The 22,962-nt window shown below is 48.4% G+C and overlaps 1 protein-coding gene across 3 annotated transcripts in view; it reads right to left on the minus strand.

Annotated features, from left to right (window-relative positions):
- fam222aa (family with sequence similarity 222 member Aa) overlaps window positions 1-22,962 on the minus strand; it is a 39,486-nt gene that overhangs the window by 11,045 nt on the left and 5,479 nt on the right. The window contains exons 1-2 of one of the 3 annotated variants that reach the window (XM_011615754.2): window positions 7,359-7,491; window positions 7,021-7,163 (exon numbers count right to left, since the gene is read on the minus strand). In XM_011615754.2, the coding sequence (XP_011614056.1) occupies window positions 7,021-7,117 (97 nt within the window). In that variant the 5' untranslated portion in view covers window positions 7,118-7,163; window positions 7,359-7,491. Of the gene's footprint in view, window positions 1-7,020; window positions 7,164-7,284; window positions 7,492-22,962 lie in introns of those variants that run through there. The other 2 variants (XM_029829497.1, XM_003974912.3) reach the window with 2 other exon arrangements.

The following is a 22,962-nucleotide window of genomic DNA, read 5'->3' on the forward strand; positions in this document are numbered from 1 at the left end:
TTCAGTAAGTTCTGTCAGCCACTCTCCGGTGGGAATAATTAATTCTCCTGATGGGAAACATAATGGATTATAAATGGGAAAAAATGACTATATTCATCACAAAACTGCCCCCCAGTTTAATAATAAAGTCTGGCCAAAGGGTTTAGTGGTATGCATGGCTCTGTATAGATGCAAGGATGTAGCCCCCAGTGCACAGCCCGCCTGTGCTGAAGCAGCCCTCAGGCCTGCCTCCCACCCTCATTGTGCATACAGCATGGTCTAGAAAGCAGAGCTTTATCAGCAAAATACCCGGAGTCAGCAGAGGCAGCGAGCTGGTTATGTGCTGCGACTGGCACACCAGCCGATATTGTCATGTGTGATTAGGCCTGTGCTCGTGAGCCCGTGAACTCATTCCTATGGCATCAAATTAACCCCTTCTCTCCTCCAGTTATAGCCCTGCTGCCTCTCTGCTGCCTCCTCAGCGTGTTGTTCACCCTCGCTGAAACCTCAGGGGCAGTTTTCCCTCCAGTTCGTGTGATACAGACTCAAAAACGTGTTGCTTTGTTTTCCAAAGCAAATCCGAAGCCAAATGTTCTGAGATCAGCAAGGGACCATCGAGGGAAGTCAGAGCTCGCCGATGTGGTGAAAAGCAACTGGTGCCAGTTGTTTTGTCTCAGCGCATCTCTCCAGATGACACGGCTGATAGAGGCGAACAAAGGGAGGCTCATGCAAGGAAGGAACACAAGCCACGAAGCCAGTTATGTGGAAAGCATCGAGGGGAAGAAACACAGATTAGCAGGGAGAGCGGGGAGTGGCACGGGGCACAGGAATAAGCAGAGGTACAACAAATGAAAACCCTGACATGAAAGATTCATGTCCTGCCCTCCCTGTCCTGTCTTCAGCAGAAGATGCCACGCTTTGACATTATTTTCTCAAAGGGCCACATGTACAGCCCAGAGCATGGAGCCTTCACCGTCGTTGCACAAGCTCAACAGGACACAGCGACACCAACACACACAAATACACACACTTGCACACACAGGTTTGGAGTAAAGGACCCCAGAGGTAGGGATTGTAAGTGCACGCAGCGATAGGGAAAAAGTGCCGAGATGGAGGAAGAGAGAAGCAGGGAGGCTGCAGGCATCTGGGCAGGCCTGTCAGACTGGAGGAAGTGCTGGTGCGCAGGCCTGCAGGTAAATGGAAGAAGAAAGGCGCCTGCAGGCTGCCTCAGGCAAGCCTGGGCCCTTCTGTTGTATCATTTAGGAGACAAGTCCTCCACTGATTCCCAATTAATATTTAACAGCGCGCAGACAACAAGGCACTCAGCTGCAGTACACATGCCAAGAGGAGAACAGATACAAATGGATACATTTTCAGCAAGAAGAAAAAGATTCCTCAAGTTTTAATGCTGATGGGATTGTGGGGCTGCTTTTAACAGCAGCTGTACGTTCAATCCTTGAAGTATGGCTTGGAGCTCAAAATCCTCAGCTCGGACCATCAATTAAACTCAGAAAAGGTGTTTTATCTTCGTGAAATTTCTGCATTTTATTTAAAAACAACAACTTGGATGTCATTTCAGAACAGTGGAATGTGAAGATCCAGTGTTTTACTGCCTGCTGTGCCCTTTTTGGAGCATCACCTCCCTTTTAAGCGTCAGAAGGAGACAGGCGCGAGGCAACCACGCACGTTTTGGTCACAACAAGATTCGCAGGACATAAAAATTCAGTCCAGACTGTGATTAGGAGAACTTGTTTTATACTGATGTGTTTTTCTTTTAATTTATTTCTTCCTAATGATGAAAATGTCTTGTAATGTGCGAAACAAATGCCAGAATTAATTTGATTTGGACAAAAACCATTGTTATTCCAATCAACTCATTTCATTCAATAATTACAGCAGAATCAGTCGGCAACAGCTGTAGAGTTTAATAATTGTTGAATTGGGCGTCCTTCCCTCCAATTATTCATACATCTTGCAATAACAAAACTAATAATAAATAATAAAAATGCTTGTATATGTATGTGTGTGTCTATAAAAGTTAAATGGAATGTTAACGCCCTTACAGAAGCAGTGATAAAAGAAGAGAAATCAAAATAATTAAAAAAAAACCATGTAGGTGCATGAAACTGAAATGGGTTCACGTTGGGTGAGGTGTGTGGCATCCTCGCTGTAGGGCAGATCGCCGACCACGGCCAATTAATCCAGTTAAACTTTAAACAAGGGACACCAGACAAGTGTGACCTTTATGCCAGCCTCTGCTGCGTGGACGGTACATTTAATGTGAGTTCATGACTGGATCAGACAACCACGCAGGCTCTTCTAATGTTCCGGTCTTGATTTATTTCCACATGTATGTTAAATGTTAGTGACTCCAAACAACAGCTTAGATAAAGTACCGTATATGTAAACACGTTTCAGACCTTAGAACCTATTCTAACGTGCCGCTTTCTGAATATAGATTTAATACTATACAGAGTTTCATTTAAAAGGAAAATAAAAACAGGATTTCCAACTGCACAGAGTTGGGCGCTGAGCTGAGTCTCTGCTTTGCTCATATCAAGGATGGACCAGGCTGCTGGTCATTTCCTGTCTGGATGCTCACTAGCGGTATCGCTTGTGTCCTCCCACTCGCCCCCACTATTTGGCGTGCAAAGACAGGGGACGTCAGTGCCTTCCACCTGGAAAGCCCAAATGCCAAGAGACTTTGGATCCAAGGATACTTTTTCCAACCCAAATCCCACTGTGACCAAAACTAAAGCAGAGTCGCTCTCCCTGGAGAACCCCTCCTGAGACAGTAAGACCTCCTCGCCCAGCAGAAGGGGGGGGAAGGCATAGGTGTGTTATATACTGCCAGACGGAAATGATCGTACGTGTGCCAGAGCTGATATGCCAAGAGAACCTGCGGCGTGCACGAGGACAGAATAAAACACACATTTCACACAGGCAACTCCACTAATGCCTCGGATACTGCAGTACAGCCATAGGTTGAAATTGTGAACACTGTACCATGTGCAGTTGTGCAAACCAGGGAATTGAGAACACATGAGAGGCAACTTTAACTTTAAATAAAAAGGTCTTGCAACCTCCGCTTCTCTGTGGCCTATTATGGAACTCCAAACTACAAGAGTTTCTTCTATGGGTACAAGAGGTTTGTTCATTTAGTGGATAAAGGTGTGATCAGCCCCCCCCCCCCCTTCAGTTATAAGGTATATAGGGACACTGGTTGTTATTCCCACTGGCGTTCCAGACCATATTTTAATATTCAACATAAAATGTTCCTCATAACAGGCGTCAGGTTAGCATGCTGCAATCAGATAGGGCCAGTTAATTCCGTTGTTGTGTCTCTCACAACGTCAGCAGACAGGAGGTAACTGGAGATCATTACCTGAGCCTATTCCCCTTCCCTGGAGGTGTGGCTCAGGAAGAGAAGCTGCTGAGAGCAAAGCAAGCTAATGGCTGTGGCAGCTCGGCCACAGAGGGACAAGGCTATTAGGAAAACTACAATCCCCAGGTGAGCCGCCCTGTCATGTCCTGAGGCTGTGTGCGACACGGACAGGTTGTCTCCGTCATTCAAGCAGGACCAGGGCTAAACCTGCCCTGACCAAGCATGACCCCCGAATATCAGACCTTCAGGGAGCTTTTCCATTTACACCTTGCTGATTGGCACCTCGGGCCTTCTGGGTGGTGTCAGGAGGAGTTGTGGCTGCGGGCGTGCTTGACTATGAGTGTGTGTACTTATGGCAGCAAACTGGTCTTCTGAGTTCATCTTAAAACAGTTTTAGTTTTTTCGGTTAGTAATGATCATTTGCTCAGTAATTGTAATGTAATCAGAAGGAGGTGTGTATCCGTCGTTCACCATTTTTGTTCCAGGTCCAGAACCAAAATATAGCAGCCAGAAATATTCAGCTGGTCAACTGAGGGCTTCTGGATCTGTTATTCTTGTGCTGACATGTGGCTGAATAATTGCTGTCTGGGCCTGGGTGGAGGCATTTTTCGTGGAGGCGGGTGTGTGCGGGGTGGGGGTGGGGGCTCATGCTTCTGAATAGCCATCTCAGTGTTACTTATCAGCAGCCTGGCACACCTCCATCTCTCCCATGCACCGGAGCTGGACATTCACCCCTGATCCCTGGACCTCCAAATCCAAAATGGAGGATGATGCTCAGGGAGAGGGATGGCGGCGAGAGAGGCGACTGCTGGCTGAGATTGGCCAGGGTCAGTGGCGTCCATTCACCCCTCTCCTCTCGCAGGGTCTCTCCGTCTCATCTGTCTGGATGGGTGCCCTCTCTCTGGGGCACGACACAATGAGAGGCTCTGGCTCCGCTGCCGTCTCTGCCTTTCATGTCTCCATCTAGGGCAGTGGTAGAGAGACATGGAGGGGAGCGCGAAGGAGGTGGGGGGGGGGCACGCTACAAATGTCACCCATAAGGGGGGATTTAATTAAAAATGACAGGGGCTGGCACTGAAGAGTGCAGCCACATATGTGAGGAATTTGGGCGCAGTGAAAGCAAGTGCCTATGATTTATAATTCAAGTAACGCTCCGCGCTCCTTTTATTACTACGGCCAAAGAAAAAATATCAAAAGGCCGTCTCTGTGAGGCTAATCCAATATGATATTTTTAAGGGCAGGCGGTCAATGGCTTTTTGAAAAGCATGCCCCTCCATCTCCCTCTTCGCTTCGCCTCCTCTCTTCTCGACTCATCTGGCTTTTTCCACCTCCCTCTGCTGCTCCTTCCTTTCTCCCCTGTACTCTCTGCTTTAGAGTGCTCCCCCCCCCCCCCAACACATAAACACACGCCTTTCCCCCCTCCACGCGAGTCCAGACACAGAGCGGGCTGTGATAATGGAAACATCCCGCTCTCCGCCTCCCGTTTCTCTCGCTAAGCTGTGTGCGCTTGGGGGAAATTGATTGTCTGGCCAGCCAATCTGAATGCTTCCAGCTGATGGTGGAGGCAGTTAAGTCCTTTTTTATTGAGGGTATGAAGGATTTTTAATGGGAGTCGCATCAATGAACTGTGCAGCCACTCTTCGTCTGCATGCAGGCTTTTTTCCTAAAAAAAACCCCCCCTCATCTCCACTACTTCTAGCCCTCGCGGCGCATACACACACACACACACGCACAGAAAAAAAACAACAAATGTACATGTGCCAGTTCACCTCTGCCTCACAGGTAAGCTCTCTCCTGTCCATTTAGTGTGTGTGTGTGTGTGTGTGTGTGTGCGTGTGTGTGTGTGTGGGTGGGGGGGGGTGTTCCAGCACTCACCCTCCTCCTCCTAAGAGACCAGGTCACCTTAACCTCAAACTTCCTCTATGCTGGCACAAGCTGGGCTGTGGACAATCAATCACGAAGCCCCGCGCGCTCGGCATGGCAACCTGAGCGTGCCCACTTCTGCAGCCAGCCCCGGTCTGCCTTTTTGCACCCCTTCCGGGCCCAGACGAACAATCGCCTTATTGAGGCCAAGAGCCGCGCAGTGGTGGAAATCCAACACTTGCCTACACCCCCCATCCCCCCCACGAGGACAGAAAGGGGGCTATTATGTTCAAACATCCTCATTATGAACCTCAAGTCAGTCGCTGTGGTAGTCTTTCAATCAAAGGATTTAACAGGTGGAGAAGGAGAGGGGGAGACACAGAGAGGGTCAGTAAGGGTGGAGGCAGGAGGGAGACTGTTCTTTTTCTCTATTGATTTGAGTCCCGACTCCCACTGGCTGCTCCTCAATAACGGACCCCGAGAGGAAGTGGGTTAATCCTATGAAATTGGAAAGAGGGAATCGATTAAGACGACTGTTGAGGACTCCCTCCATTTCCCTCCTTTCCTTTCGGTCTTTTCCTTCACTAATTCTATTTTGTGCAGCTCCTCTTTGTCCTTTTTTCACTTCACCTCTTTTCGAAACCTCATTAGAGGGCCTAGTTTATCCCCACTCAACGGAGGAGCTGCCCCGTCTAAATGCGCCCACGGCTCTGTTGAGCCCTCCCTCGCTCTCTTATTCACACACACCCATAAAATTCCATAAGATATGGACAAACAAACAAAAGACTGAGGCCAGAGGACGCAAACACCACCCCTCTGCCTGTGACTCTCCTCGACGGAAGGTGACCATACAGTGATGTTTAGTTGAGAAGCAGCTAATTGGCCGATGAGTACTAAACTCATCGCAACACAGGCGCCGCTTCAGTTCCTCTCTCAGCCAATCAGTGTCTCTTTCAAGCCTTTCCCTGGAGTGGTTGCAGGGTGGATACAATGCTGCACTGATGAAGAAGCATGGAAGCTTCTCTCCTCGCTAAGCCTCTCTAAGCTGAGGTAGAAGAACTTGAAGGTTAGTTCTCCTCTTCTCTGCATACGCTAGCCCTTTTAATCGGCTTGGGCTGGTCTTCCATACAAACAAAGGTTAGTAAAGACTCAGGGAGTGTCCAATAAGGAGAAGAGACCTTTCCTCTTGTCAGCAGATGTAAAGGGTTTACCCCGAAGCTTTAACAATATTAGGGAGAAATTCACCTTCAAGCTACCTGACTGTCCCAGCCCTCTAATCCCAAACTGGTTGGATCTGGTTTTTCTCACGTGTCTTTTTTTGGAGAACAGGGCTCATCTCTGTCCCTTTGCACCATTTTGTGAGTGGACAGAGGGTGGTGCTCAGATAGCAAACAGAGCAGCTGTCATGCTTTACAGGCGACCAGCACTGCCAGGGCCAGACACTGTAAATGTTTACAGACCCTCAGGGTCACCCGGGGCCAGTGAGGCACGTTAAACACTGTCTGCTCGGCCCCCGTTGCCACGACTGCACAATCAGCACAGCAAAACAGCCATCTCTCAATAAGTAGCCAAACAACGCCGCAATCCAAGGGCTAAGTGCAGAGCAAATTAAACTGTTTAAAATTCCTCAGAGCAACGAGGCAACGCTGTTCGACAACACCCGGAAAACCTTTTTCCCCATTTATTCACAGTGCAGGTCGCATTTAGTATTCACCGTAGCTATTAGCTTAAAGATCATTGACAAAAGAAGCTTTTCTCAAGCTGAATCGCTTGCCGTGGGTTTGTTAACTCACATTTCCGTCTGAGGGTTTGCGGCGGCTCCAGGGTCTTCGTGGCGCACACCGGGTGTTGGGGTGGAGGATTCTGCCTCCTCTGCAGACAGGCCAGCATGACGGGGTGGGCACAGTACTACAGCCGAGGCAGTTCTACGGCCAACCTGCAGCAGGAAAGAGAAAGAGAGGAACATCAGATGAGCTGAGAAGGACAAACTGCGGTCGGAGCTTCGCGGCCCAGTCCGGCGAGACTGTGGGAGCTCTGGCGCTGGCTCGGTTTCTCACCCAGGATTTAATTTGGAAGGCACGGCTACAGCTGCCTGCCTCTCGGCTCTGCGGGCTGAATGATAAACACACACCTGCACTGGAGCAGCACGGTCGACACGGGTTCAGAGCAGAGTCCAGACTAGTCACTCTGCAGCGTCAAACAGCACGTCCACGCAACCATTCAACTGCATCTCCTGACAATGAAACTGTCCTCAAAACAAACACACAGGCCAACACAGAATGTAGCAATGCTCACGCACATTCCTTCCAGGCCAGTGTGTTTGTGAGTTTGTTGGGGGGGGGGTTGATTGATGGTGTTATCTATGGATGGAGAAAAAAAAAATGGTAATGCTGAGAAAACAGCAGTCTGTCTGCGACAAGTTAACATGCAACAGCTCTGGAGGGAGTCAGCAGAGGCCTGCAGGACAGAGCCGTGTCTGGGTGTATGTGTGGTTGTGTGGTGAACCGTATGGTTGCATGTGAGTGTGTGTGACCAAATGTGATGAGTTGGGAAAGGGGAGACTGCCAACCGTACATCAGGGCTCGTGACGGCACTAATCAATCTCCCTCCAGGCCATAAATCTCCAGCTACACTCTGTTTTCCACACAGCCACCTTCACTCGGGTACAGGGAGGCCGTTTCCCCTCAGAAAGTCAGTCACATCAGCAGAAACACAGGACCCAGTTGTATGTGCGCGTGCGTATGTATATATTTATATATATAAAACACAAGAAGCCAGACGGACCCTCAATAATCAAATAACACGGAGGCTATCATTAATCAGCAACACAGTGGTGACACATGGCACAACGATGACTGATTACAAAGCCTTCTACTTAGATTATATGCCAGAGGAGAAAATCATTCAGGTCCAAAAACAGCATTTTTATCCAATAAAGACAAGAGTCGATCCGTATTTTGCTTCACTTTTGTAATTATTCTTTAGATGCCACAAAGATGTGCTGTTGCCACCAGGCCGCAGAAGCTCAGCCGTGCTTTTCTTCTGAGCACCAAGTATGCTGTATGAGAAAATGCTATCGTTTCCATCTGGGCTAGTCTCCCCCATATTAAAACAGAGAACAGAGGCAAATATTTCATCTACGCTGTCAGCGGCTGCGTCTCCTTTCGTCATGCCTGGCAGATTATTGAAAAATGATTCGTCACGAGCCTGTCGCAGCCTCGTCCCCTGTTATTTATTTTCCAAGCGAATCACTAAATGAACATTTAGTCACCTGCCATCAGTCCATTACTGAGTTGTATAGATTATAATTTTAATATGAAAGAAAGCTATTAGAATGATTACTTGATAAATTAATGGCGGGTCATAAATTGCCGGCTCATGAGCGCAGTCATTTATGGAATAAAGCGAAACCAGAGGTGAAAAATGCACCACCATGGAACCGCTTCGAGCATTAAAGCCAACCAGCATCTCCTATTGACCAAATGTCCCTTAGGAGGTTTATCAAACAGGGAAATGGTTCTGTTAAAAAGTTTCTTTAAACAGCGGTGCTGAATACGTTTGAGAGTTCCAAGCCGTGATTCCTGTCTTACGGAATTATAAAAATCTGATTTTAGATTTGTTTTTACGTCCACAGGTGTTCCAGAAAATTCTGCAAGCGGTTCATCCTGTGTTTTCCTTTAATATGACCTTGGATCGTGATAATGAATAGCAAGCGTGGTTCTGATGGAAGGCAGAAAAACTCAAGTCAGAAACATGAAGACGATGGATCCTGCGTCTCTCTAATGGATGCGACCAAATGAAATCTCTGCTGGCTGAATTTCCTAATTGAGCGGCGCTCTCTCGCTCGCACATACACCCACATTTTGCAGATGGGAGAGAGAGTGCCCACTCTATTTCTCGCCAGGTGCTCGAGAGGGAAAAAAAAGGTCGCCCGCGGTGCCATTTCCTCTCGCGCGCAGGCAGGCCTGGCCCGAACACACTGGCACTTTCAGCTCATTACTGGCTATTCACATAATCCTTTCTCTGTGTTCTCTGTGCGACGATACTAATTTCACAACGGGCCCATCTTCACAGCCCATTTGTTAAAAGACAGTCACTGAAAGAGAGGAAAAGGGACACATGGTGCAGATTGGGACTAAAAGCCAGTCTTAGTGGGGGATACCTCCACAGAATTTGCCTCTCTGAAATAAAAGACAATCGTGTAACTACCCTCCATTTTTCTCCATTTGCCGCTCACAAAATGTATTCTGAGGCTTTATACTTTGCTGAAAGAGACCTGCGCCCACCCCCCCATTCAATTTCAAGAACCAATTTTCCTCTATTATTGCCTTTAAGAGCAAAGCAGAAGGAGCAAGTCTTTGGCTCCTGTGTCATGTCCCCTTTCCTCTAATCTCCTCCCATTAGGTTATTGTGCTACTTAGCAGATGTCTGTCAGTGGCAGGAAATTATCCCCAAAGCGAAACCCTGTGACCCATCACGCAGCTGCCCTAAAACAGCTCGCCATGCCCTGGTCAATCCCTGCAAAGTTGCAGTGGGATGTGTGTGACACACACGCATCAAACGGGCCAACACACCACACAGAGAACCTGCACTCCACTCGCATATCCAACCCACTCACTGGTCTCCTATTACACTAACACAGGGATATCTCATAAGCCAGGATGTCTATCGGCTCTTTCCCGTTCTGCTAACGCTGCTGCGGGGGTTTTGCGATGGGGGCGGAAGACCGGTCCCACGAGATGAGGGAGTAAGCCAGAATCAAGAGGCGTTGGACTTGGCAGAGGGCTATTTCGAAGTTAAAAGGTTCTTAAACTGCAGTGGAGATCAGAGGAGATGGCTCCCTGCACCCAAAGCTGTCCGTCCAGATAAGCATCCTGCCAAGCGCATGCAGGCAGTAGCTGGGTGGTCATGGGTGAATACACTGAGTGCATGTGTGCATTTTCAGCTGCACATGTCTCATGTGAATAACGGCGTCGGGCAGATGATAAGTGGGACTTCAACCTCCAAACGATACGGACAGGATGGAAGTCTTAACGGTGTCTGGTGTCAAAATATGACAGCCGCTGAATGTTTGCTCATTCACAGGGGAAAAAAAGTGAAATGTTCTGCTTGTGTTTCAAAAAGAATTCGTCCCTGTCTGCTGTTGCTAGAGTGAAAACTAAGTGGCTTCAGAATTGCATTCCGAGCCGACGTTTAATGCGAATAAATACACGTGAAAAATGCCACCCTGATTTGTCAAAAGCCACAGCGAGGGGAGGAATGCTTTGCGTGCAGTTTCCCGGCAAATTAATTTCTAACTAACACAAAGCTCAATAGAGGAAGAACTTGAGGCAAGGCCAGACTAACAAGTGTGGCGTAAGTAGTTTTTAGTCGGGGGCCAGTATTTTCAAACCCGTTTAATATTCATCACGCAGCACAGAGGCTGCGCCGAGCAAAGGTAAACAAGTTCTGCGTTCAGATATGTTGCCGCGATGGGTTCAGAAATTATAACGGTAATAATAACTTCACCCTTCCCATTGACGTGACATGCAGAAAACATAGCGGAATATTCCACTGAGCGAGTAGATGGAACTGGGCGACTAATTGCACCTCAGAACTGAGGATGAACATTACTGGAAATATGAGCTCAACAAAGCGGTTGTCAGGTGGCTGCAACCACAGTATAACTCAGTGGGTCCTATTATAAACTTTCTATTTACATTAGCATTTGTGTGAAATAGTGATATCTAATATTTTTACGGGAAAACAAATCAGGCTTCCCCGTCTAATAGCAGTAAAAAGGGGGCCCCTCCCGGTGCAGCCCCAGCCATGCTCCAGGAGCCTGGCAGACAGCCACCACAATGAGCGGAGGTGGGGCCTCATCCTAATTGAATGGTGACCCTGCCGTCTCGCTGTGGGACGCCCCACGCAGTGCTTTTAACAAGCCGCTGTGTCTCCCCTCTTAATAAGCCCAAACAAGTTAATCCAATCTACACACTTAAAACCTTTCTTTTTCTTTAACAAGGCTCTGCCTCTACCCCCTTAATCCTCGGCTCCCCCCTTCTCCGTCACCACACCGTCACATGAATGGAGGGGGAGTGAAAGGCTGGCGGTAAACCCCTTCAGCTTTGAGATTTCCACACAGCAGCACTGCAACATTTGCAGTCAAGGTGCCCGCGCACCCTTCCGTCCACCTGTTTACACGTGATATAAAACTACACGGACGTTGGCACCCGATAATGTGCCTGATTACACCCGATCCATAAACACACCATCGATAAAGAAAAAAACAAAAAGACAAATAAAAATTGCGAGGGGACGCTTGCCAGCAGGCACACGCTCAGGGACAGGAAAAAAGAACCCCAGCATTGTTAACAAACCCTCCCAGCTCTGCAAACAAGAGCCACTGATTTCCGAACAATACGAGCCCCTGGATGCACTCACCCACCGGCTCTGCTCCACCTCACGCCAGCACAATAAATATCCAGCACAACAAAAGGCCATTCTGAGTAAAGCCTGTAGTTTAGGTGTTATTGCCGTGGTAAACAGTTTTGGAATAACGTATTAACGGGGCGTTCAAATACTCCTGCAGCCTTTCGCGCCATTGCGGTCGCATTCATATGCAGTTTCTCTGCAGATGGCAAAAAAAAAAAAACAACAAAAAAAACCCCCTCAGCTGTTAGCTCCATATTCCAGTCAGCTTCAATAGCTTCACCCATGGGATGAACGGTGAGGAATGTCTGGCAGGCCAATCGCAGCGAGTCGTCTGTCATCTCTAATCAAAACACGGCTGCCTAGACTAATGTCAGCCCTGTAACAGCAATGATGACTAATTGACTTCACAGCCAACTGCTGCATGTTTGCGCTGGGTTAGCTTTCATTAATACTAAACAACAGGATCGGAAGGCACTTTACTGTTATCATTCTGAAGGCAGGAACATCTAAAATTTACAAAACAATCAATAAATCATGGGGCTGAATAAATGAATTTTAAGACATGCGTCTACAGGTGTAGCCAACGGAATAGGGCGGAGGAGCTCACACCCTCAGCGTACTCCACCAAATAAAGAACCAGAAAAGGCAACTCTACGCTGCAACCTCATGCAAGACAACACAGGTAAGATGTGCACAGGTAAATACAGTGAAATAGATTAACTGTGGCATCGCATCATGGCGTGAAAAGCATGCTGCACCAGGTTGGTGACCAGGTGCAGCTTCGTACAAGATGCATTCATGGACATGTCTCTCTTAAATGCCACTCATTTAGGAAAATGACCTCTGCGCATGTTGCACTTACAGCCTGGCTTGAATAATATTTTCTTTTCTAATCAGTCTATCAGTACAACAAAGGTTTTGCAGCATGACTGAGTCTCTGTGCTCCTGCTGCTGCCAGCAGAGGAGTTTGAGCAATGAGAACGCAGCTTAAGATTGTCAGATAAACCGCAGGGGGAACACATTCTCTTCTCCTCTTATTGCCTCAGCCTTGCTTGTATTGTTTTATAAGGCAGCTGCACCGGCTGTCACGCAGGAACACGGAGGGTAGCTGCGGAATTTATACCAGACTGCCAATCGCAGGTACACCAGAGGGCTGTGTTTAATAAAGTAAGCCTGGTCCAGTTAACAAGGGAATATCTTAAAGGAAAAACAACCCAAAAAAAAAATGTTTATATTCACAATGATTGCCGCAATGGAAAAAATCATCAGGCCAGAATTACGAGCATGAATCAAAAGTCCTCCACGGCAACTCCAGCCAAACGGTGAAAGATGGTAAATATAAGCTGCGCTTTCTGGGTTTCCAAGCTCGGATTTATATTTCACAGTAAACCTTATTACACACCATTTGTAAAGCATTGTTGATATTGCAAAATTTCTTATCCCGACGAGACACAATTCTTTATTGTCCCGGGCAGGTCCATTCACGGCTTAACGCAACAGCAACAAAACAGCAGCCCCCCCCCACCCCCGCCCCTCTCCACCCTGTTACCCGTCCTACAGTGGCTCGCTTGAATATTCAAACAGCGTTCATTGTCTTTGGGTGTTTTGTTCATTGTTTGTTCTGCTGTCATTCCTCAACTTGGCTCGTGAACTTCAAAGAAAGGCTTATGTCAGTCTGTGATGAAATGGAACGAGCTGGCGACAGCGTTGAGAAGGGTGGTGGTGGTGGTGGTGGGGGGGGGGGTGACGCCTCGCACCGTATGGTTATTAATGGGCGTTCAATAAATCAATGGAATATAATTAAATCCAAACAATGTGATTTCTTCCCTCATTTGCCAAGAACCTGAGTCTGAGTGTGGTTCTGTTGGGCCTGAGGTGACCCCAATTCCCATGGTCCAAAGGACAACTGCGCCGTCTTTGACTGGAGGCTGTAGCAGATCCAATACTCAGTCATGCATAACATCGGTGTGTTGTGGAGCCCACGAGGCAATCAAACGGCGCACCGCAGAAATGCCGACATTGATCTCATTTGATATATCTGAAGTGTGACAAAGCCATTTCTGCTCAGCTGGATATAAAGACCATAAAAACTGAGAATGACGCGTGCTCTCGCAGCGGAGCTGTTCAAGAGAGAGATGGCGCGCTTCTTTTCCCTTCCTGCTGCAGTTTCTGTCATTGAGACTCGGTAGGTTCTTCCCTCTTCCCTCTTCATGCCATAACACGTCCTTTCTGATTCTTGTCCTCCCACTGGTCCTGACCACATCAGCAGGGACAACCCAATCTGGCAGAGTTGGAGTCCAGGCTTCAGTCGGTAATCACCTGCTGGCTACAAGCACAGATGGCCCAAACACCTGAGGGTTCTGCTCCTGCCACTGGAATCCACAGAAACCTGAGGAACTCACGGGCGCCGCTGATACTTGTCAGCCCGGCTGCTGTCGACGAGCGAAGAGTTAAAGAATTGATCTCTTGCAAGGTCTTAGTGTCACCGCTCAGTGATTGGGGAAAGTGGAAAAGGGCAGGTTGTAATCATTCAAGATGGGAGATGCTTTCCATGACAATAACAACTCGATAAGAGCTCTTGTTATCAGTGAGTCTGACCAGCCACCGAGAGGATAGAGAGGCGAGGTCACCGCAGAGATAATGGCACACATGCCCGCTCCTTTTCTCTTTGCTCACGAGGATATTTGATACCATTGTTTGCTCCTGGACCAGAGGGTCCACCAAAGTGGCGCCCGGTTGTTTCAGACCTAGACACCAGGGAGGACACCTGTTGGCATTACTCCGGAGCTGCGTGGCTTTAAATCACGATGCCTGCTGATACTTTTAACAAGGCAGGCTCGGAGGAACCGTCAGTAAAATTAGGTCCAAAACTGGTTAGCTCCTATCACCAAGCTCCAGGGGAAGGCAGCCAGGCCGACTCCTCTTGTTCATTGATGTTGCTAACAGAGATTTTTTTTTTATAGTCGTCAAGGCTCCCAACACATCAAACACATCAGAATAAAAACGCCCAGGGGGCACCCTGCTTCCCGAAGACTCCGCATCAGATGAGCTCCTGCTGCTCAGAGCGTTAGCGTTCGGTGCTTTGGGTTTGTCCTTCACACGAGACAGGTAATACTGCCAAGACCCAGTAATTAGTGCAGATGGAGACTGTAATGCTCTCTTCCCCTCCCTGTAGAAATGCCAAGGGAGGCAATCTATAAATTCCTGCATATTAATGCAATTTAAAACCACTCCAGACACCTTGCTGGAGGCAGGTGATAAAAAGGTGAAAGCCAGACTATCTGGCACACAGCTGCTGATATGTTAGTGACATCGGTCCTGTCAGCAACTTTGTGACACACATGCACATGCACGTGCACGCGCACACGCACACACACAGAAATAACTCGATAATCTATCTCCTTTCTCGGAAAATGCTCTCCAAATCCTGACCTTAGGCTTTACAACTGGGTCTCCATCAATAATTTAATGGTAATCTAAAAACCCATTTTAGTTGGGTCATCTTTCTGCACCGTCGTCCCTGCGTCTCCTCTTCCTCCATCTATTTTTTCCCCTTTTTTTCCTCTAAGATCTAGTTAGAGATTCCATTAGCATGAGAAAGCGGGCTGGTAATTGTCTTCACCCTACTGAGTGATCCCTGGATAGGGGATTAGGCAGAGAGAAATCCTGATTTTAACTTTGAGTACAGACGCTGCACAGCCACGCACTCCAGATTAGATCAAACTGCGGAGGGATGAAAATGACCACTGACTTCAAGCAATTTTAAACAAAAAAAGTTCATGAGGTTAAACCCGCTAAATATCTGTTCACCTTTCGCCATCATCTGGTGACTTCCTCTTTGTCTGTTCCACCCCCATTTTCCAGAATATTTCTTTTTAATCTACTAATATGCTTTTCTGTGGAAAATTGGGACTGGGGGAAGGCAGCTTATAATTTTCTCCCTCTCTCTGATATGCACAGAGTATTTAGAGCTGAATCTCCCTAAATCATCCCCCCGGGCCATCCTGTCCGTCACTAATCTGCTTGCCACCGCTCACTAATAAGAAGGTGTCACATTTCTGGCGCTCCTCCATAGGATAAGCACTTCAAACACCAAGCTTCTCCTCTTGACCTTTCCATGGAGATGATCGATTAAGCCCATCGGATTTATTCCATAAACAGGCAGCCGTTACATCAAAAAGGCAAGAATTTACCTCAGAGGAAGAACTTAAAATCCATATAAGCTTCATAAGGGTTCCTTTCTTGACTCTCTTCCCGTCGCATATTATTAAGCGCAGAGTCTGTTTAGAGGTTTGGGTATCGCGGCAGAAACGGTAATTACTGCGCCCCGCTGATAACGGAGCGAAATTCAACCGCTCTGGTACTCCATAAAACCTGTGGAGCATTAAAAGAGTTTGGCTCGCTCCGCTGCCGGAGGAGGATAAAATGGAGGACAAAACAACTGAAGGGTTCAGAGGTAAAACAGTAAAAACCTGTTTTGATAAAAAGAAAAATACAACACGTGTGTGGTGAAGAGACGCCACCACCTCTACATTTGAGCAGAAGTCCCTGCGAGTTAAAGCAAGGAGCGAGGAGGCTGGTGAAGGGTCTGCTGTCAGGGACATTTAGTTACAACACCACAGGCTTCCTGCTTTCATGCTTGAGCGCCTCCTTAAAGCTCTGAACCAGGACAAGACTGAACGATCTCCAGTGACGCACCAGGCAGGAGAAACCAAAGAAGACAAAGATTACTGCAGCGACAGACTGCCCTAAATCACACGTCACTTCAAATCCCGGCTGCAAGATTGAAAGAGGAAACCCGATTCATTTGACCGGTGAGAATTTCCTCTGAGGAGCAGGCTGTTTGTGATGGCAGAGGACAGCGAGCCGAGGGACTCCTGCGCTCTGGTAATCATATTTTGTTTGAATAATGAGGCAATACCAGCACTCCTGCCACCCATTCCCTCTCCATCCTTGACTGGACTCTTTGATAGACACTAATTCCAACTCCATCTATAAAGCAGCTCTCATACATTTTTAATAGAATCTATTACTTTAGGATTAAATTATAAAAGACTGTCCTCCTTAAATTTTTAATAGTTTGCATAATTGGTATCAGAGCCTGAATGTGAGCCATGTAAACCCAAGTTTGTACAGGGCTGCGCTGTGGAACAGGCCTGGCAAAGTCATGCATTACACAAATCCGATGGTTGGGTACACATCTGCAGGTGCTTTTGCTCGAGTGGCGCGAGTGAACAAAGCGCACGAGAAAGTCGGGGAGAGACGTTTGGAGAGACGCTTTCAGCGGCTGAGCTGTGAGAGGAGCCCGAAGGAGGTGGAGACATCAGCCAAGTGTCTACAGATACCTGCTGCCACCGATGTCAGCCCCGGCCGCGACCATCACCGGGGCGAGCAGCAAAAGCTACTTAGCAGCTCCAGAGCCTTTCTTTGCTCCCATAGTCACCGATAACCGTGTTAAGACAGTTTAAGGTATTTTCAGGCACATCAGCCCCGAAGTTAAATGTCAGTCGCGTTCTAACACACCGTCTCTGCAACCCCGGTCCAGCTTCTTCTAGTAACACACGGAGCATGTTTCACGCATCTGCTGTAAACTAGAGCCCTTTGGAAATCTACCCTCGTCACCATTCCCCAAATTAGCACCTTGGGGACACCCCCCTCGCCTGCTGCCAGCGGCTCTTTGGCATATCTGTTCCGGGGAAAATATTTCACACTGTATGAATTATTAAATGCGGGGCCAGTGCTAAGCAGCGTGGAGACAGAGCGGTTATTCACAGCTCTATTGGGACGCAAGTGTCGGAAACCGCGGATGCTCGCCTATCAGATCGTTTGTCACCAGCAATAGACAATTTACAATGAGAGACTTTTTCAATTTATTCATTCTGCTGTCACTGCAGTTTTCTACCTGCATTCAACAACACCCCCCCCCCACCCCCCAATCTTCCCCCCAAGCTCTTTCCCTCATTCAGCTCAGCCTCATCTGGTAATGGGGCTCAAGGCCGCCTGCTCATACCGCTCTTCATGTAGTCTTTCCCCGCCTGAGGAAGAAGCTGGGGGTGAAACACTCTTGTAAAGGCCGGGAGGAGAGTCCAACCTACCGCTGTAATCGTGTACACACAGGTGGACGAGGGGCGCCCGGTGATAGCTGAGAGGCTCAACCCTGGTGGCAGAGTTGCAGCTGGGCGAGTATAAGACTAGAGCGCTTTGCTTAAATGTGCTGGAGTACGTACAGACAAACTAGAATGAAATCGGTATTCGCAGAACAGCTCTGCCATTACACTGATCAGGATATTTTTGTTTTCCTTTTCAGCCTCCTTATGCCATAAAAAGACCAGAGGCTTTGTTGCGCTAAGCGCTGATCAAGTGCTGTTTGACCTGTAACGAAGCCCAATAGGTTTCTATCGGTGCCGTTCTTTGAAAGCCTCACACAGACCCAGTGAAAAGGCCCTGATGTCACAGCCAGAGATGGTGGATAAATGTCCTCACAGCTAAGGCTTCTCTCCTTTTCCTGATGATGCATTCTCTCATTCAAATACCCACTCCCCCCTTTAAACACACACGCAGACGCCGTGCCAACAATTCCACCGAGGGCAGCGTTTGTTTGGGGACAAGGTGACCCTGTTGCTTAGGGGCCTGTGAACACGCACAATGAGGACCTCTCATCCTGCGCACACCCAGCCGGCTGCGTTGGGCTGATGCCGGGTGGAGGGCTGGGGTGTGAGGTGCACAACAACAACACCCTGCCACAGCAGTTTAAAACCCTATTCAGGAAGCCCCCTGAGATAGCTCCTTTCACACCCCGCACAGACGGAGAAAAATCCCCGCTTGTTACCCAGAGTCACGCAGTCAACAGATGGTGTGGCTATTGAGTGAAGGATTGTGCCGACAGAGGCGGCTCCTCATCCATCCCAGATGGGAACAATGGGGCGGCAGGTCAAGAGTGCTGTCTCCGGGAGGTGGGGTCAGGGTGGAGGGAGGAGGTGGGGTAAGCTTTTGATAAAGCCGAGCAGCACGGGAGGAACTGAGAAAATCTCTGTCAGATACTGAGGCGAGCGACGGAGACGTGCGGCTACATGTGAGCCTAGCTGTTAGATCATTCAGGTTCATACCCAGGTGAAGGGCGGGTTTTAGGTTTAACCCACAAAGGGACATCAAAGGGTGCATGCCGCCTGCACGGCCTGCAGAGGCAACAGGCACTCGTGGTTTCACACGCATTTCAACCTATATATATATAAACGGTTACAAAGGATTACAAACGTGAAACAGGTTACGCGCTGCAGAAAAAGAGCGAGACGGTGTCCTGAAATGACAGACAGACAGCAGGGAGAGACCAGACTGACGCATATTCACAGTGGTAGCATACTGCTCTGAGTTTAATATGGACGGACAGGCTTTCACAGGTGTGCGATCACAAAGCAGCCATGGCTCCCTGAAGGCAAAGAATATCGATTTCCACTGACCGGCAGTCTTGCTGTCCTGCGGCTTTGACCCAGGAGTCAATTAGTCATCTAAGTTACCTTACCTCACCAGGTTTCCATGGCCAGAAACCAGTCAACGATGCAGGAAAACTCGAGAACGCTCCCTTTAGTATCCTCTCACCACTGGACTACTGAGAGACCAAACACTGCTGCCACCTCCTCGCACCTAAAAGCTTAGGTTTATGGGATACATTTAGCATAGAAAGGCAGCCATTATACAGCGGAAGGTGTCAGGAGTATTGCAGAAATCCTCCATTAACAACCACTTGACAAGAAAGTACAGACTAGAAAAGACTTTTTAACCGCCAGGGAAATTTCCACAAATCACGCCTAATTAAACACAAAATCCTACTCGGTGAAATCAGAATGCATAAAGCCTTCTACAAGTACGTTTCCCTTCCGTTGACAGCAAAAGAACAAGAACAGTTGTTTCAATCACGTCCATTTCAGACAAATTGCCAGGGTCGAGCCGCTATTCTTCCACAGGTCACATACATCAATGCGTTGCCATTTTGAAATATTCTGCTGTTATGTGGTTTCAGGCTTGAACTGAAAAAAGAAAGAAAGGAAACCACATACTGACCCTACCGTGGCGAAAGGGATCAATAAGCGCAAAGAAAAAGAAAATTGGCATAAACACAGAGGCTTTTATTCGGAGATGAAAGCCCAGAATGCACCTGGAGCACTAACCTAAGAGCGGGAGCCTGCAGCGTTGTCAGGCGGGGTCGGGCAGAGCTGGTTACATTCACAGGCGTCGGGAGTGTCTGTCTGCAAAGCAGCTATTAGATTTCTGATATTGTTGGTTTTACAGAAGCTCAGCTTTCCTACCGCGGTGAGACGGGCCCAGCCCTGGTAGCCCACGTGGTCAGGGAGGGTTCCCCCCTCGGTTCTCCGCAAACAATACCGCTTGGCTGCAGACCTTATTTAAAAGATTAATAGGATGCTGTCCTAGCAGCGAGGCAATCAGCGAGGTTTCTGTGACAGCGGAAAAGGAGTGAAAACAAGGCAAAGAGGGGACTATTGTCGCCGTTACCAACGGGCCGCCGCAGCTGAATCCAGATAGCTGCGGCTTTCAAACGCCCCTGTCAATCACAGGAAGGCGCATCAATGGGCTACATTTGAATGATAAAACGATAAGTCACGAGCAGCCGATTTCCCCGTCACTGGGACAGGGCCAGTTTGTATGCAGCTCACACAAACTGGGTGGAGCGATTTCATCGCAGCCATATGGAATTTGGTTTTTGAGATGCTGGATTCACCCCTCAATCACGACAGCATGCGTAATCACCAAATGTCTTCCTCTCAGTCACTGTTACAACTGGCAGCGCAGCGCTGTCACCAGAGATGGGTGGAACAAAATGGAAAGCCGACTAAAAGACATGCTTTAAGTGACACTTAATTTGAGATATCCAGGCATTCTCTCAGCTCCAGTAAACAGGATCCATCAAACTTCGCCCGGAGTCTGCAGCTGTCTGTGGGGAGAAGCAGAGGCATGCCTGAGTGGCAACAGCTAGACAAAGAGGAGTGATGAAGAAATCAGCTCCCCAAAATGTTGCCAAAACCAAAAGAAAGGGCCCGGAGAATGACTCCGATACAACGAAAGGGCAAATGGCTAATCTGATCCGCGATCCAGACATTCCTCCTTTGAAGAACCACAACAAAAAAGAAAATGACAGAAGCTAATGACAGCCCGAGAGGGGACCACGGAGAGGGTACGAAAACACATGAGCCAGCGAGGAAGAGGGAGAAAAACACCGAACAGCTGCTCACCCCCCCCACCTTCCCTCTGCTCATCCTTGGAAGGAGTCCCGTGCGATTTCTCTGATCCTAGTTTGTGGCTGACGGAGAGGGACCGCTGCTCTGCCCCCCCAGCCCCCCTCCGCCATCCCCCATCAACGCTCAGACAGTTCCGTGCCCCTCGCGCCCATCTCGCCGTCATTCCGATGCTAGGGGCGGCGAGGGGGGTTGGGGAGCTACATCGAGGAGAGACTCCCAGTGGGCTCTCGTCAGTTCCAGGCCATTGCACCTTGCTCGCTGGGACTTTGTAAGTACACACAGACACAAACGGAGGCAGATGACTATTAATGGATATAATAATGTCTTTAAAAAAAACAAAAAATAAATTAAAAAAGCAGGGCCAGAGATATTTTGGTTGTTATAATACGAATCGCATCACTAACGATTCACTCACAGCTAAGAAAGCAGTTGCCGCGCGATGCCTGGCGCCATTGTCCAAGTGGCACATGAGCAGATAACGTTCGCTAAAAAGCCGGTGATACGGTTGATGTGGTCAGCGGTAATGCGCAGCCAAAAAGCCTGACACACTTCGACAGCCCATCTGGGAGAGAACGGCGGGCTGCACTCGCGTCGGCTTTCTGCAGATGTTGACTGGCTGGCTGTGGTGACAGCTGGACAGCTGTTGCCATAGACGCAGTCACAGAAGCATGCCACAGAGATGGGGGGGGAGATGGGGTGGGGGGGTGGAAGTGCTGTGTGTTTAGTACAAAGTTCCCAGGATGAGCCTGGCTGTCAGTTTTAGCGATGGTGAGTGAGCCTGGAGAAGGAAAGATGGTGCGGAGAGCAAGAACAGATGGATGATAGCTTTTGAAGGAGCTTCAAAGGTTTAAAACTCTGCATCGATTAATTTTTCCCCCCCCGCTAAGATTTGAAAAAACAACAAAGCAGCAGAAAATGGAACCTAAACGCCGGAGAACACTCAGCTGTATTAAATGTCACCTGCTGAATAAACACACTGCAAATCAAGTGTTAAACCCTTTGGACGGATGCCAGTCACTTCTCCTGAAACCCCCATTCTGCCGCTGACGCCCAGGCGATTCATTATGTCACGAAAGGTCAGCAATTTGTCCGACTCAATAAAAATGTTAATAAAACTAAGAGCTGGCGAGGGGAAGCACTCAAAAGCCGTGGTCACCCGTCAGAAAGATGCAGATACACGACTGCGTGATGCGCGGCCGCCACTGAGGCATTACGCGTGTCAAAGGTCATGGAGCAGCGGCTATCTGCAGGAAGTATAGCTTTGGCCCTCATCATAATCCTGGGCAAACTCCACTAACAGCTCCACGCAAGGCAGATATTAATGAATGCTTACGCCGCTCACACACACAGACACACACACGTGCGCACACTCACACCTACTGATGCACTCAGCCCACAGTTAAATAGACACATTTGCTAGCTGTGGCCTTATATCAAATCATTTAAAGGAAAAAAAGAGTGATTACTCTAGATGAAAGTCTGGAAAGGGTGGGGGTGGGTTATTGCTAAGCAACCAGTCATTATCCCTCGGAGTGGAGCGAAGTGACCGACCATCCGTCTAACTCCAGTGGCTCGCCTGGCTTCTGTGCACCCCCCCCTCCTCCTCACCACTCTCTCACTCTCTCTCTTTTTCTGCCGTCTCCCCATCCGAATACAAACAGAGATAAAGAACGCTGCAATCGCTCTTGACACACAAATAGGTTAACACAATAAAGCCGGCTTTGCCTGGCTCACTCGAGGGAGGAAAGCAATTCCAGCAGCAGGCAGGAGGTAATAAAACAGGGCTTGCAGTGTGTGTGTGTGTGTGCATGTGTGTACTTGTGTGTCCATACATGTCCTCACGTCATTGTCCCTATGTTTCTGTATGTGAGTGAAGGCAGGCACACAGAAGCTCTTTGGCCTGAGGGTCCAATATCCTGCAGATTTTCAGCCCTTTCTTGACAAAAATAATATCACCGGAAAGAAGGGTGGAAATTTCAGACGAGTAAAAATAGGGTTGCTTTATATTAACAATATGGCTGACCTGCAACAGTCAGACCCAGACCCAGAAACATTTCCCCGTGGATCGCA

Source organism: Takifugu rubripes, chromosome 21 (assembly GCF_901000725.2).
Source record: "Takifugu rubripes chromosome 21, fTakRub1.2, whole genome shotgun sequence".
Classification (NCBI taxonomy): Eukaryota; Metazoa; Chordata; class Actinopteri; order Tetraodontiformes; family Tetraodontidae; genus Takifugu; species Takifugu rubripes.